Source organism: Rattus rattus, chromosome 1 (assembly GCF_011064425.1).
Source record: "Rattus rattus isolate New Zealand chromosome 1, Rrattus_CSIRO_v1, whole genome shotgun sequence".
Classification (NCBI taxonomy): domain Eukaryota; kingdom Metazoa; phylum Chordata; class Mammalia; order Rodentia; family Muridae; genus Rattus; species Rattus rattus.
The window spans coordinates 169,125,636-169,138,866 of NC_046154.1; the positions used below are offsets into that span (position 1 = coordinate 169,125,636).

The following is a 13,231-nucleotide window of genomic DNA, read 5'->3' on the forward strand; positions in this document are numbered from 1 at the left end:
AAGAGAAAAAAAATAAATGGAGGGATAGGGCCTGTAAAATGTAAGTATCAAATATATCTGTATGATATATACTGTAAAGAGGAATTTATTGGATTATCTTGTACTGTAAGGGCTGGAGTGTTCAACAGTGGCTTTCTGTAGGCTAGAAGAACAGAGAGTCTGGTAGCTTTTCAGTCCAGGAAAGTGAACGGCTTAGTCGTCCCAGTCTGAAAGTCTGGGAGTTCACTGGGGAGTTGCTGGTCCTTATCAGGAAGCCGGAGAAGCTGGAGTCTGACCTCAGTGGAGGATACGTCAGCCGCAGTGGTGTGAGAGATACCCACTCAGGAGGAAGTGAAGGAGGCATACCCATGCTCCTTTACCCTGGGATTTCTACTTCTGGGCTGTCCACTTTGAGGGTGGATCTTAACTCCATTCAGTTAACCCTGTCTGGAAATGCTGTCACAGAGGGTGATGGTGTGTCTCCTAGTGGATGTCGGAAACCAATCACATCAGTGTAACCTTCGATTATTTTCTTTCCCTCTGTCCCCAATAATAACATTGAGCTGCCCTGCATTACATAATATGAAAGTCTGTGTCCTCATTAGGCTATCAATCACTTGAAATAGGGCTAGTCAGAGAGCTTATAGGGTTCTCTCTACTAGTGACTTATTTCCCCAGCTCCAGAGAAAGCTGACACACTCCTGTGTTGTTAGGAATGGATTTTCTCCTTAGATTTGTGAAGAAAATAACAATGACCAAGTGGTGGGGTTAGTTGTTTCTTACATCTCATTGGCTATGATGCATGTGTATATTGGCCCAAGAAATTTGGGATTACATTTAAGGACTATCCTTTTCACTATGTAAAAACCAAAGAAATGAAATGATTTTGTGCATGTCCTGGTTCAGTAGAAAGCCCAGGAACCTGGTTACATTCCAACCAAGGGAATGGAGTCTTTTGGAAGGTTTTGATCTCATCCTAAGGAAGCATTCATTTCGGGTAACGAATGCTGACCAGAAGATTTTTAAAATATTCGGAAGTGCCATTTTTAGTCTCTATTAGAATAAGATAAAGAATCTGAGTTTAAAAAAAAAACCCCACACATAATGAGATTCTCAAACCTTTTCCGTACATCTGCTAAAGGTCCTTATCATGACTGAGTAAAGGAGGGATATGTTTTTAAGAAGTTGGAATGAATGGGCTATTGACTCAAGGCATGAGCTTTCCAAAATCAGGGTTTCCTTTTTGAGTTCTTAGTTTGAGGTTTTGGGCCTGGATTATTTATAGCCTTTGAATGTGTAGAGATGTTCTGAGGATATGTGGATGTGTGCCTACAGGCTCTGTCGATAGGTGCAGCTGAATTTAGCTTCCTGGCACATGCGCTAAATTTCTATTCTGAACCTCCTTGTTTATAAGAATGTGTGCCTATATTCATTCTGCGAAGAAGAGGAGGAGGAAGAGGAGGAGGAGGAGGAGGAATAAGAAGAAGCATTCATTAGAAAAATTTCAGCTATTACAATTAATTTTTTGTTGATAATATGGAACTGAGACACAAGAGGTAAATGGAATTCAGAGGACCTCCACCTTATGTTAGCAATAAATAGCAATACAGGGTTCTGAGGTAGCCTGTCTGAAATCAGGCATTCCCCAAAGACAGCACAGCTCTCGAAGTTCCTACAAATAGAGTCATCTCACCAGCTGCACGCCATTCATGAAACTCAGTCATGTGCCAAGCTAACTCTTTTCTATGTGGTTATCACCTCTCAGAGGTTTTCTTTCAGATGTAAGAATTTGATTTCCCTCTGTCAACTTTCTCAATTTGCCATTTTGTACCCAATAATTCAGGATATTTCTTTCATCTGTTCTATTAACATCATTCTTCATTGGCAGCCTGACCAGACTTGGAATCATCTCACAGGCAAACCCATGGTGTGTCTGAGTGTATTTTCAGTCTGTGAGGGAGGATTCACCTGGATGTGATGGCAGCAGCCCACAAGGCAGGGTCCTGACCTGACTGAAAATGGAAAAAAAAATCAGACAAATGCTGACATTGCCTTTCCGTTTCCTAATCTTTGAGAGGTGAGCAAGTTCCTGCTGCTCCAGCTACAGGCTACTCCTGCGGCCATGCCTTCTGCACCACGGTGGGCTGTACCCAAACTGCTTCCCATTTCTCTTTTAAGGTCTTCATGTTAGATATTTGATCACAGCAGCCAAAAAGGAACCAATGAATCTACCTTTCTCTTCACCTTTCCCCCCTCAATACGTGGTTATTTTTTTTTACATTTCATTTATTTTATTTTTTATTGAATTTTTAAAAATTTATTTACATCTCAAATGTTATCCCCTTTCCCAGTTTCCCATCCGTAAAACCCCATCCCATCCCCTCATCCCCTTCTTCTATGAGGGTGTTCCCTGCTTCTCCACCCTGACATTCGCCTACACTGGGGGGTGGAGCCTTGGCAGGACCAAGGGCTTCTCCTCCCATTGGTGCCCAACAAGGCCATCCTCTGCTGCGTATGCAGCTGGAGCCGTGGGTCTGTCCACGTGTACTCTTTGGATGGTGGTTTAGTCCCTGGGAGGTCTGGTTGGTTGGCATTGTTGTTCTTATGGGGTTGCAAACCCCCTCAGCTCCTTCAATCCTTTCTCTAACTCCTCCAGTGAGGACCCCATTCTCAGTTCAATGGTTGGCTGCTAGCATTTGTCTCTGTATTTGATATGCTCTGGCAAAGCCTCTCAGGAGACAGGCATTTCAGGCTTCCGTCAGCGTGCACTTGTAGGCATCAGTAATATTTTCTGGGTTTGGTGGCTGTATATGGGCTGGGTCCCGGGGGGGGGGGCAATTACATGGTATTTTAACGGATTCAAACTGTCTTTGACTCTGTTTCCTGCCATTGTATGCCCTTCCTCTAACTGCCCTAGTTTGGCCTCAGTGAAAGAGGCAACTGGATGTTCCAGGGTGGGGTGGTACCCAGGGTAGGGTGATAATGAAGGGGGCTTCCCATTCTCTGAGAAGAAAGGAAGGAGTTAGTGAGGGGAGGGACTTATGAGAGGGGCTGTGATTAGGATGTAAGTGAATAAATGAAGTTAGTAAAGAAAAAAGGAGTTAAATGTATCTTTGTGTACATTTTTTTCTGCACATAATTTTAACCAAAAGGCTTTGAAGACATTATATGTATTTTTCTAAATTAATGCTAATATCTCTCATCTGCCCAGTAGGAATAGTAAGAGTATTTGTCTTATACAGACGTGGAGGAGTTATTGCATAAAACACATTTGGGATTCTGAGTCAAATACGATATTTTGTAGTTCACCTTTTTCATTTAGTATATAGTTTTGTTAACTTTCAAGGTGTCCACAAATAGATAATAGTTATTTACTGTAGTAGTGATGTAGCATGCTGTACTTGGGTGAGTCCCCAGTGCTGGTAAATCCAGTTTTTCCTCTTCTGGTCAGGCTCACTATATTCTTCTTTTTGCTATTAAAATTGCCAAGCGTGTGTTTATGTTTACAGTGTTTACATCAATACCTTCATTTCCTACTCATCAAGCTCCCCTAAGAGGGGTTGGTAGGCTAAATAACGTGCAGATTTGAAAACAATTTTTGATTATGCCACGGTAACTTTCAAGAACGTGGTTGAATTGAGTTTTCAGCGTATAAGATTTCTTTCCACCATGCTTCCACTGTTTACCATAAATGACATTTTAAATATGCATGGTACTGTTTTATAAGAACATTTTTATTCAAGTGTATTTTTATGTATAATCTTCCCCTATGTCTCTCTGCCCCCTTCTTAGACCTCCCTTACCGTTAACCCCCTTTGCTCTGTTTCATTTGCACCTTCATGTTATAAAAATACACATGCACACATATTTGTATTCTTATACATTTATATAAATACACACAGAGGGACATTATTTTAGGTCTCTGTGAAAATTTAGAAACCACAAATTAGAGAAGACTTGGTACTGATGGCTTCATGACTCACGTGATTGGCTTAATATGATTCTCTGTATTTGCATCCACCTTTCTACTACTGCTGTTATCCCGTTCTTTTTTCTGGATGAATAACTTCCATGGGAGCATCTAGACCATATATATATACATACATATATATATATATATATATATACATATACATATATATACATACACACACACACACACACACACACACACACATATATATATATATATATATATATATATATATATGTTGGTTCCCACATAGTATTGTGAGTAGTGCTTCAGTCAGCGTTGATGGACAGCACTCCTCCCCCCGTGTCTGTCAGTTTCACTCAGGGCGATGTTCCCTGTGCTCATCCCATGCTGTAGCAAGCGTCAGGGTCTTTTCCTCATTTTACATTAATTATAAGCGTATCCCACACTTGGTTTACTCGTCCGTCAGTTGACAGGCATTTTGGTTGTTTGACTGTCTCAGCTCTTGGTGGATAAATGCTGCCAGTGCACACAGGAGTGCTGTTACCTTTATTGCCGTGATATTAATATCTTGGTGTGTATTCGGAAGGGTGATTGCTGGGCCACGTGAAGTTCTATTTTTAATTTATTTTAAAACCTCCATGGTGTTTTCGTAGTGGCTATATCATTTTACATTCTAGCTAGCAGTGTATAGACAGTTTCTATTCCCCAAACCTTTATAAGCACTTAAAAAAAAAAAAAAGGGACAGCTATGCAAAGAATGACAATAACCATCCTAATGAATGAAATTGATTACTGATGAAATCTGATGGTTAATGAAATGGTAGGCTTTTTCACATACCCATTTTCTATTTTTCCATTCCCTTTGGAGGAAGTGTATTCAGGATTTATGCCTATTTTAGAGGGATTATTTGGTTTCTTTTGTTAATGTGTTATATGATTCATGAGTTGGTTTTTTTTTTTTTTACTGATGTGTGTGTGTGCGTTTGTGTGTGTGAGTGTGCGTGTATGTGAGTGTGTGTGCATGTGTGTGTGTGCTCATGTGTATGTGTATGAGTGTGTTCGTATGCATGTGTGTGTGAGTGTGTGTGTGTGCCATGTGGGACAGGTGCCATTAGAGGGCATACTGGGCAACTGTGAAGACAGACTTAGATTACATGGGTGCTGGCAATACAACTTGTAGCCTTTTAAGAATTGAGTGTGAGCCTTTAATGGCCAAACTCTAGCTCTTTTTTTGTTTCTTAAACTAGAGGCTGGGGTTCAGGTTGAGCCTTTCCTCTCATCTCAATTAGTGTTTTAGTGACGCTAGTTCGTTCGGTATACTTTGTGTGTGGAGGGTTTTAGTATGTAAAGTTTAAATCAGTTTAGTAAGCCAAGTTTAGTGTGTTATGTTTTAAGCTTAAAACACTTTGCAATTTCCTTTTTATTATCTTCTCTGACTTTGATGTTACTTCATTGCCAACACCAGGGGTTCCCAGGTATTTCTGTGTGAGTTCTTTCTAATTTAATTTCACTGTAGTCAGAGCCTATATCTATCTTAATTTGAATACTTTCGTGTATATCGGGCCTATTTTATGTAATTTGCTGTGTTTTGATAAATATCCTGAGTTTACTTGTAAAAACTTTTATTATTCTATTATTATTACATAAAAAAATGTCACATAAATTCCAGTTAGATCAACTTGGCAAGTAATATTATTTAGTTTCATACTGATTTTCTTTTGATTTCATCAACTGAGAGCTAGTTTAATTTTTTTTCAGACATAGGTATATAAGCCTGCTTTATCTTGGCAGCTGAGCCAGGTTTTACTTAATGTATTTGGAAGATCTGCTGTTATGTGCATTAAAAAACTACGTAAGATCATTATGTGCTCTTGCCAAGTTGTGCCCTTAATGATTATCAAATGACCCTTTCTGTCTTTTGTTTATCTGTGTTGCAACCTTGTTTGGATCAGGTCTTCTTTCTCTATTAAGGAAATCATTGAGGTTTCTTAGCTCTCTCTCTTTCGTGTGTGTGTGTGTGTGTGTGTGTGTGTGTGTGTGTGTATGTGTTAGAGAGCTCTCATCAAAACCTCAGACCTTGAATATGCTAAGCAAGTCTATACTTAGCTGTACAAACAGCTTAGTAATTTAGGGTTTTTAAAATTAAATTAAATTAATTAATTTAATTAATAAAAATGAATCATTTGTGTTATTTAAATTAATTAAATTTAATTCATTTAATTAAATTTAGGGTGTATTTTATTAAAGCTTGCTTTATATCTCTCTCTGTATGTATGTATGTACATACATATATACATATATGTGTGTGTGTATTTATTCACTTATGCATATCTATTCATGTGTGTGTGTGTATTTTCCTGTATGTTTGAATGTGTACCATATCCATTATCTACATTAGACTTTTGAGACAGGAGTTAGATATACTCCTGGCTGTCCTGGAACTCCTGTATAGACCATGCTGGTCTCCAACTCTCAGAGACCTGCCTGCCTTTGCCTCTTGAGTGCTAGGATTAAAGCCATGAGCCACCACACCAGTCAGACTATGCTCTTAGAAGGAAAGATTATTGTCTATGATTTTGTATTTTCAATGCTTGTCACAATATGTGACCTAGAGTTAATGCATTATAAATATTTTGTGAATATGAATTTGCCATTAGCTAGTATCTTTTCTAATTTCAATATCAGCATGAACACTAGATTAAAGTCATTTTGTCTGTTCTTAGAAAAGTGTCTTTCAATGCTTTATGGTCTCCAAAGGCTAAAAGTAATTTCTTTAATTGCAGTGATCAATTACCAAATGAGTCTTTTACATAGTTATGTGTTAGTTCCAGAACATATTGTATAGTAAAGTCAATGGTAAGAGCATAATGGTTAGGCTCTTCTTGTGGTTTTCTATACATTTCCTTGGCAGCAATAGAACAAGAAGAAGAGCTTAAGTCCTCCCATAATGCAAACGTGTATTGCAGTGCACATAAATCTCTTCCAGTGCATTAAAAGAGTGGAGGCAAATGTGACAGAGCCTTATTCTTTAGTACCTAGTACCTGACTGTTAATACTTGAGTAATAATAGTGAGAGGAAAATTTTGGACCCAGACTTAATGCACGACAGTGAATATATACTCAGTAGTATTTTTGAAGATGGGGACACCCACTGCTGGATTTCTCTATGTCAAATAAATGAAGTTATTCTTTGGGGGGGGTGTAGATGAAAACTGTCTTTCGTTTTGTACCGAACCGCAGTTTTCATAGGCTACGGTGGACTGCTCTGGCGCCTGCGTGGTTCTCGCTCCTGAAAGCGTGACTCTGTACCTATTAACTCTGTGCTTGTGTGTGTTTCGTTCGCAGCATCTGGCGAGGTCCCAACGTGAACTGCACGGACAGTTCGGGTTACACCGCTTTGCACCACGCAGCCTTAAATGGACATAAGTAAGTGCCACTTATTTGGACTGGACGTTTTACAGATTGGGTTACATGTGATCACATTATCTGTATCTGTTGTCGCCCTTCTCATTCCTCAAGTCTTCTGGTCCTAGGCCGTTTAGCGAGGAGGCCCGGATGGTAACACTGATGAGTTATGCTCGGTAGGGATATCACTGAGCATGGGTGTGTTCAGAGTGTCAATTCAAAGGAGTAGTAAACAGATTCACACAGGAATGATGGAAGCAGGGACCATGCTAATCCTGTGTAGTTTTAGGGAAAGAACAGGATAACGAAAACCCAAACTACTATTTACCTTCTCGTGACCTTTACCTACTCCCCCTCAACACAGGAGTGGACTCTTGCCACAGTCCTGCCACCAGAGGCCATGGGTACTTTTGTGATGTTTTCTGTCATATATAATCACCTTTCTCAGCTCTAACCTATTTGATCTTATGGGATTAATGTCTTCATTAATATGCTAGTTTATGCTATGGGGCATGAGAGAACATAGAACTACAACCAGTATTTTATATCTGTATTCTGACTAGGTAAGCTAACGGTTAGTGCTAAAATGTGATGCACTTTCTCGGTGACACAGATGTTCTGACTTTTGCTACCCTAAGAGGAATGTGCCCTTCCCTGTCTCCCTCTTTCCCTTTTTGCGTTCCTTTTGCAGGAATGAAGCAAGTTGGGTCGCAGGCTTGGATCTTTTCAGTTCACTTTAGAGTTTTGAGTGGAATGTGTTCATCACTGCATGATTGTATCCTAGCACTTGGGAAGCACGGGCTGGGTTAGGAGTTCAGGCTCATCCTTGGGTACTTTGTGAGTTCAAGGGCATCCTGAGCTACATGAGAATACATAAACACACACACATATACATACATACACATATCTATTTCTTCCCACATAATATTTATTTAAGTTTGAAATATACGGGCCTAACTTATACTCTTGTTGATTGTTACTTTGGTGGCCATAAAACTAACTTCAAAAACCCTTAGAATTTCTGTATTATTTATTGCCCTTACAGTTTTTCTCTTAAAACTTATATAAATCAGCAGTCTCTCTCTCTCTCTCTCTCTCTCTCTCTCTCTCTCTCTCTCTCTCTCTCTCTTGATGTGGACCTCAGACTCACAATGTTGTTCAGCAGTATATTTAGAGAACCATCTGAATTGCAAAAAATATTACAAATTTGACCTCCCATTATTTATATTCTTAGTATTGGATTACCAAACACATTTGTTTTATCCGTTTCTTTTATATTATCTTATCATATCCTATCTAGCTTAGAGTCTTTTGTTTTGATAGGATTTTTTTATTATTAGATTGTTTTTCTGTAGAATGGAAACTATGTCCGTGTGTCTATTTGTCTGTCACTATTTTCTTTTCAAAGATCAGTTCAATCCCATGACCTCTTCCCGTGCCTCTGGCAAACTGGGACTGTGGATGTGAAACACTGGGCTCAGTTCGCAGGTCTCCTTCAAAAGTGAAATTATTATTTATGATTCTTGTATCAGGATGATTAGATTCCAAGGCAAATTTAAACCAGTTTAGACCAGAGAGAATGATATTTCTTTTTCATTTAGAGTTCAGGTTTCTGGTGAAGGTAAACTCTATGGGGCACACCTGACATTTACCATCTCAGGGCCAACTACGAATTACATTTATTTCTTGTTTTCCTACAGTGCCACTTCTCAAGTATTTGAAAGCAAGTTAGGACTTGTAGCTTTTCTGAATTTTCAGAAAATCTATTTACTGAACATTATTGACTTACACATGATGACCTGGGAAAACATTACTGTTTCTGTTACCAACATAGAAAGCGAAGATAATTTAAAGGAACCCAGCAGTAATCGTTATGATTAGCATAAAGAAAATAGGATTCGGCCAGGTATTTTAAGCATCCTACTCATTGTAAGTATTCCATACTTACATACATTTGATTTTTATCTGATGAGCTCGTTTGTCAACCACTTTCTAGTAAACCTTTTTCTCAATAGCATCCTATTGCATATGCTTTGGGAAAAGTGGGAAAGGTGTCTAAACTGCTAATCATTTACTTTTAATATGTGTCATTGGTAACGTTTTTTGTTTTTTGTTTTTTTGGTTTCAGTCCAGTGTGTATCAGTCCACTGGCTAGCTAGTTTTCACTGATCTTTCAATTACAGTTTTGATATCTACGTTGTGTATTGTTCGTCTCTCAGTTTTGTATTGTGATGCTATGGTTCTGAAATTTGGAATATTCTGCCTATATGTTTAAGTTACTTACAGACTTCTACACATAGACACCATTATCTTACCTAATCCCACTTACTGGATAGATGGACAGAGCAGGCCGTTCACTTGTATCATACGATGGGGTTGTACGGTGACCCTCAGCATTCTTGTTACAAGTCTACGCTTTTGTCATTTGTCTGCTTTACTGCCTCCTGCACATAACCTCTCCCCGGATTTTCTGTGTAACCTTATGCATTTCTAAGATACCTTCCCATATCATCAGGTAGTGTTTCCCATGGAATCCTAACCAATCCTGTCTTAGGTTTCAAAAAGTTATTTCAAGGCGAGAAGATCACCATTGAAGGTGGAATGGGCTGATACTTCTTTTGCTATTGTCCCTTAGCATAGGCCATTAATGCTTTATTGTGTTGCATTTTTCTCTAGTAAACCTTAGGAGGTAACGTTAAAAGGATATTGTATTCTTGTTGCTACTGCGATTCCTAGGTTGTTCCTCTATACGTGACTTCTAGGCTAGAGTTTGCAGACTCTCGGAGCTAGGGAGCATGCATGCCTGAGGGCCCCGCATTTCATTCTTTTGCCTTCAGTTTAACTTTTCCCCACCACCAATGTGTGAGCAGCCCTGAGCCTCCACACTGGAGACTGAGACCATTTCTTCCGTGTTGGTGTGTTCTCCTGGAGCCCTTGTTTATCAGCACTGGTTAATCCACAAACGGAGGAGAAGCATCTTCTTCCCCTGATGCACCATTTCATACGGAACAATTCATTGCCAATCAGTCAGGCTGGACACAGCAGAAATGGTCATTTGCAATTACAGAATAGAAAGTTATTACTTTAAAATGACAAAGAAAAAAAATCACGGTCAACAGTAGAAATTGTACTGGGGATGAGTATCAACAATTTCCACTCAAACATCAATCCCTTAATTCTCTTTTGAATAACAATGCCTGTCCTTCTCACCCTTCCCCACCAAGTCTTTTCCCTTCCATACTTTTCTACCTGCTTTGCCTTCCTTCTTCCGGTCCTCTTTCCTGTTTGACTTTTCTTTCTTCCTGTGTTCTGTTGTCTTGTCTTGTTTTGTAAGTAATTAGTTAATAAATGCCGGGGGTGGAAGTCAAGACTAGGTTTACTAGGCAAGCTTTCTGCTGGCCCGGCACAGTACAGCTCCCTTGTTAGGCCCCTCCCTCTCCGTGTCCCTCCTTCCCTTCTTTCTGTCCAGGTCTTTCTTTCTTTTCTTTTTTTCTTTTTTCTTTCAGTCATGGTGCTTCTTACAGGCTGACTTTGAGAGACTCAGTCTTCTCCTCTCTCCAGCTTACAAGGGCTGGGATCACCTGCCTAGATAGCTTTCAAAAAACAATTTACCAATTTTCTTAAAACTACACTTAAGTTCTTATATTTCGTTTTATTCCCCTTCTCGAATTAGGAAATTGTTCCTTATTTTTCTTAAGTCTTATTTCTCAAACCCTGTTTGGATGTGTTGTGATACTACTTGGATACTCTTGAAAATTAAAAGTGTCAACAAATTATCTTTATCCCTTTGGAGATATGCGTGTGAAGATAATACGGCATGTGTGGAGTTAAAAATAATTCCCATTTTATCTCTTTTAGAATTTAATATCGTATAGAGTGTAGTGTCTGTAATCTAAATCGTATGCTAAATTGGAGCTAGAATCCAGAGGGGACGCTGTCTGTAGTTTTGATTTTTTTTCCTTAGCTTTTTTTTTTTTTTAAATAAGAGAGGGACACTCTAAAATTTTTATAATCAGATACCCAGAGTTGTTGCAATAGCTAGAAACCCCTTCGATTTAATTGTTCTTTTTTCACAGTCTAGAAATTATAAGTATGAATTTATTATATAAAGAAGCTTCCGTGAGAGTGGGCCATATGTCCCCCAGCCTTCTGGGCATGCACAGCACACCTGAGACTTTATTTGCTTTAAAGAGAAGCAGGTGGCCTCTGGGAAGTCTGGTGCCTAGCCTTATGAGAATTGAAACTCATTGGTTAGTTAATTCTAAAACCAGATGAAGCTGTTATTTTGAGACCTACAGACAAGCAACAGGATAAAGTAAACACAGTTGTAATGAAGTTATATGGAATCTTCTTGAGAAAAACTAGAAAGAATGATGTTGGCATAACCAAGTACTTTGATTTTGCTTAGAATTTACTCTGAATTTCTTCAGTGATATTTAATATTAATCAGAAATGTTTCCATACTTATCAGAACAGGAATGCAAATGAGAGTGGAAAAAACAATATAACTTGTATTTTTATCCGAATTTGCATCTATTATGTGCAAAATAATTAAATTATTTAGGAATACTTTTGATTTAATTTGATACTTTGTTTTGCCTCTGGCAATAAAGTTATGTTTTCTGTCACCCCCATGTCTTAGTTAGGGTTTCCATTGCTGTGAAGAGACACCATGACCAAGGCGACTCTTGTAAAGACAAACATTTAATTGGGGCTGGCTTACAGTTTCAGGGCGTCAGTCCATTGTCATCATGGCAGGAAGCACTGGGAGCATCCAGGCAGGCCTGGTGCTGCTGGAAGAGCCCAGAGCTCTTCATCTTGATTCGCAGGCAGCCAGGAGGAGACTAGATTTTGTCTACATTGTCTAGGGGTAGCTTGAGCACTTAAGACCTCAAAAGCCCTGCCTTCAGTGACAAACTTCTTCTAACAAGGGCACACCTTTTCCCTTGCCACTCCTACTAATAGTAGCACTTCCTATGGGCCAAGGATTCAAACAGAGTCTATGGGGGCCAAACCTATTCAAACCACCACACCCATCTACCACATTCATTTTAGGATTTCAGAACACCTTTTTTGGGTGTGTGTGTGTGTGTGTGTGTGTGTGTGTGTGTGTGTGTGCGCGCGCGAGTTTCTGAAAAAGGTAAACTCTATGAGGCCTGACATTTACAGTCTTGGGCCTGACTCTGAGCTACACTCATCCAGTATCACCATACACAGCCCTCAAGTGTCTGAAATCAAGCTAGGACTTGCTAGCACTGAATTCAGGTTTTGTACCTGCTAAGTGTGTACCCTGTGGCTGAGTCACCCTATTAACCCCGGGTCACAATATCAAATGCTGGCTATGAGAACCATTGTTCCTTTTTTTTTGTAAAATGCTTCCTAGTCTAGAGGCATCAACAGTGTAATCCGAGGAACGAAACAGCCAACATCCTTAGTTGTTTGCCTTCCCCGAATAAGGTATTACATTCAGCCTATAGGAAAATAAAAAGTAATAATAGGAGTATTCTTGTAACCTTTAAGTTTATATATAGAAAGTACTTAAAATTTAATTTGCTCTTAATGAGCCTGTATGGAAAAGGCCATTTAATTAACATTAGATATGATACATCTAGATGCACCATAAGGATGACTAATGACAGTTTATTAGTGATAGTATTTATTGTGTTTAAATAACTGCCAGGTACTGGCTTGATTAAAAGTCAAACTTTATTTTTAAAAAATGTGCTCTCCAATGGAATCTGAACTCAGCCGATTTACTTGTTAATAAATTTGAATAAGGTTATAAAACTTACCATAAAAAATTGGAAAGAAGATTTAAATGTAAAGGTACACACACTTATTAAGCAGCCCATATTGTTCCCAGGTACTTGGGAGGCTGAGGCAAGAGTTGAAGACCATCCTTAAATCTGG

General features: G+C 39.0%; 1 protein-coding gene across 7 annotated transcripts in view; it reads left to right on the top strand.

The window, feature by feature from the left end:
* The window catches only part of Anks1b (ankyrin repeat and sterile alpha motif domain containing 1B), a 1,103,087-nt gene that overhangs the window by 173,753 nt on the left and 916,103 nt on the right, over nt 1-13,231 (top strand). For all 7 annotated transcript variants that reach the window (XM_032911305.1, XM_032911312.1, XM_032911325.1 and 4 more), the window contains exon 2: nt 7,262-7,342. In XM_032911305.1, coding sequence (XP_032767196.1) covers nt 7,262-7,342 — 81 coding nt within the window. The remainder of the gene's footprint in view (nt 1-7,261; nt 7,343-13,231) is intronic.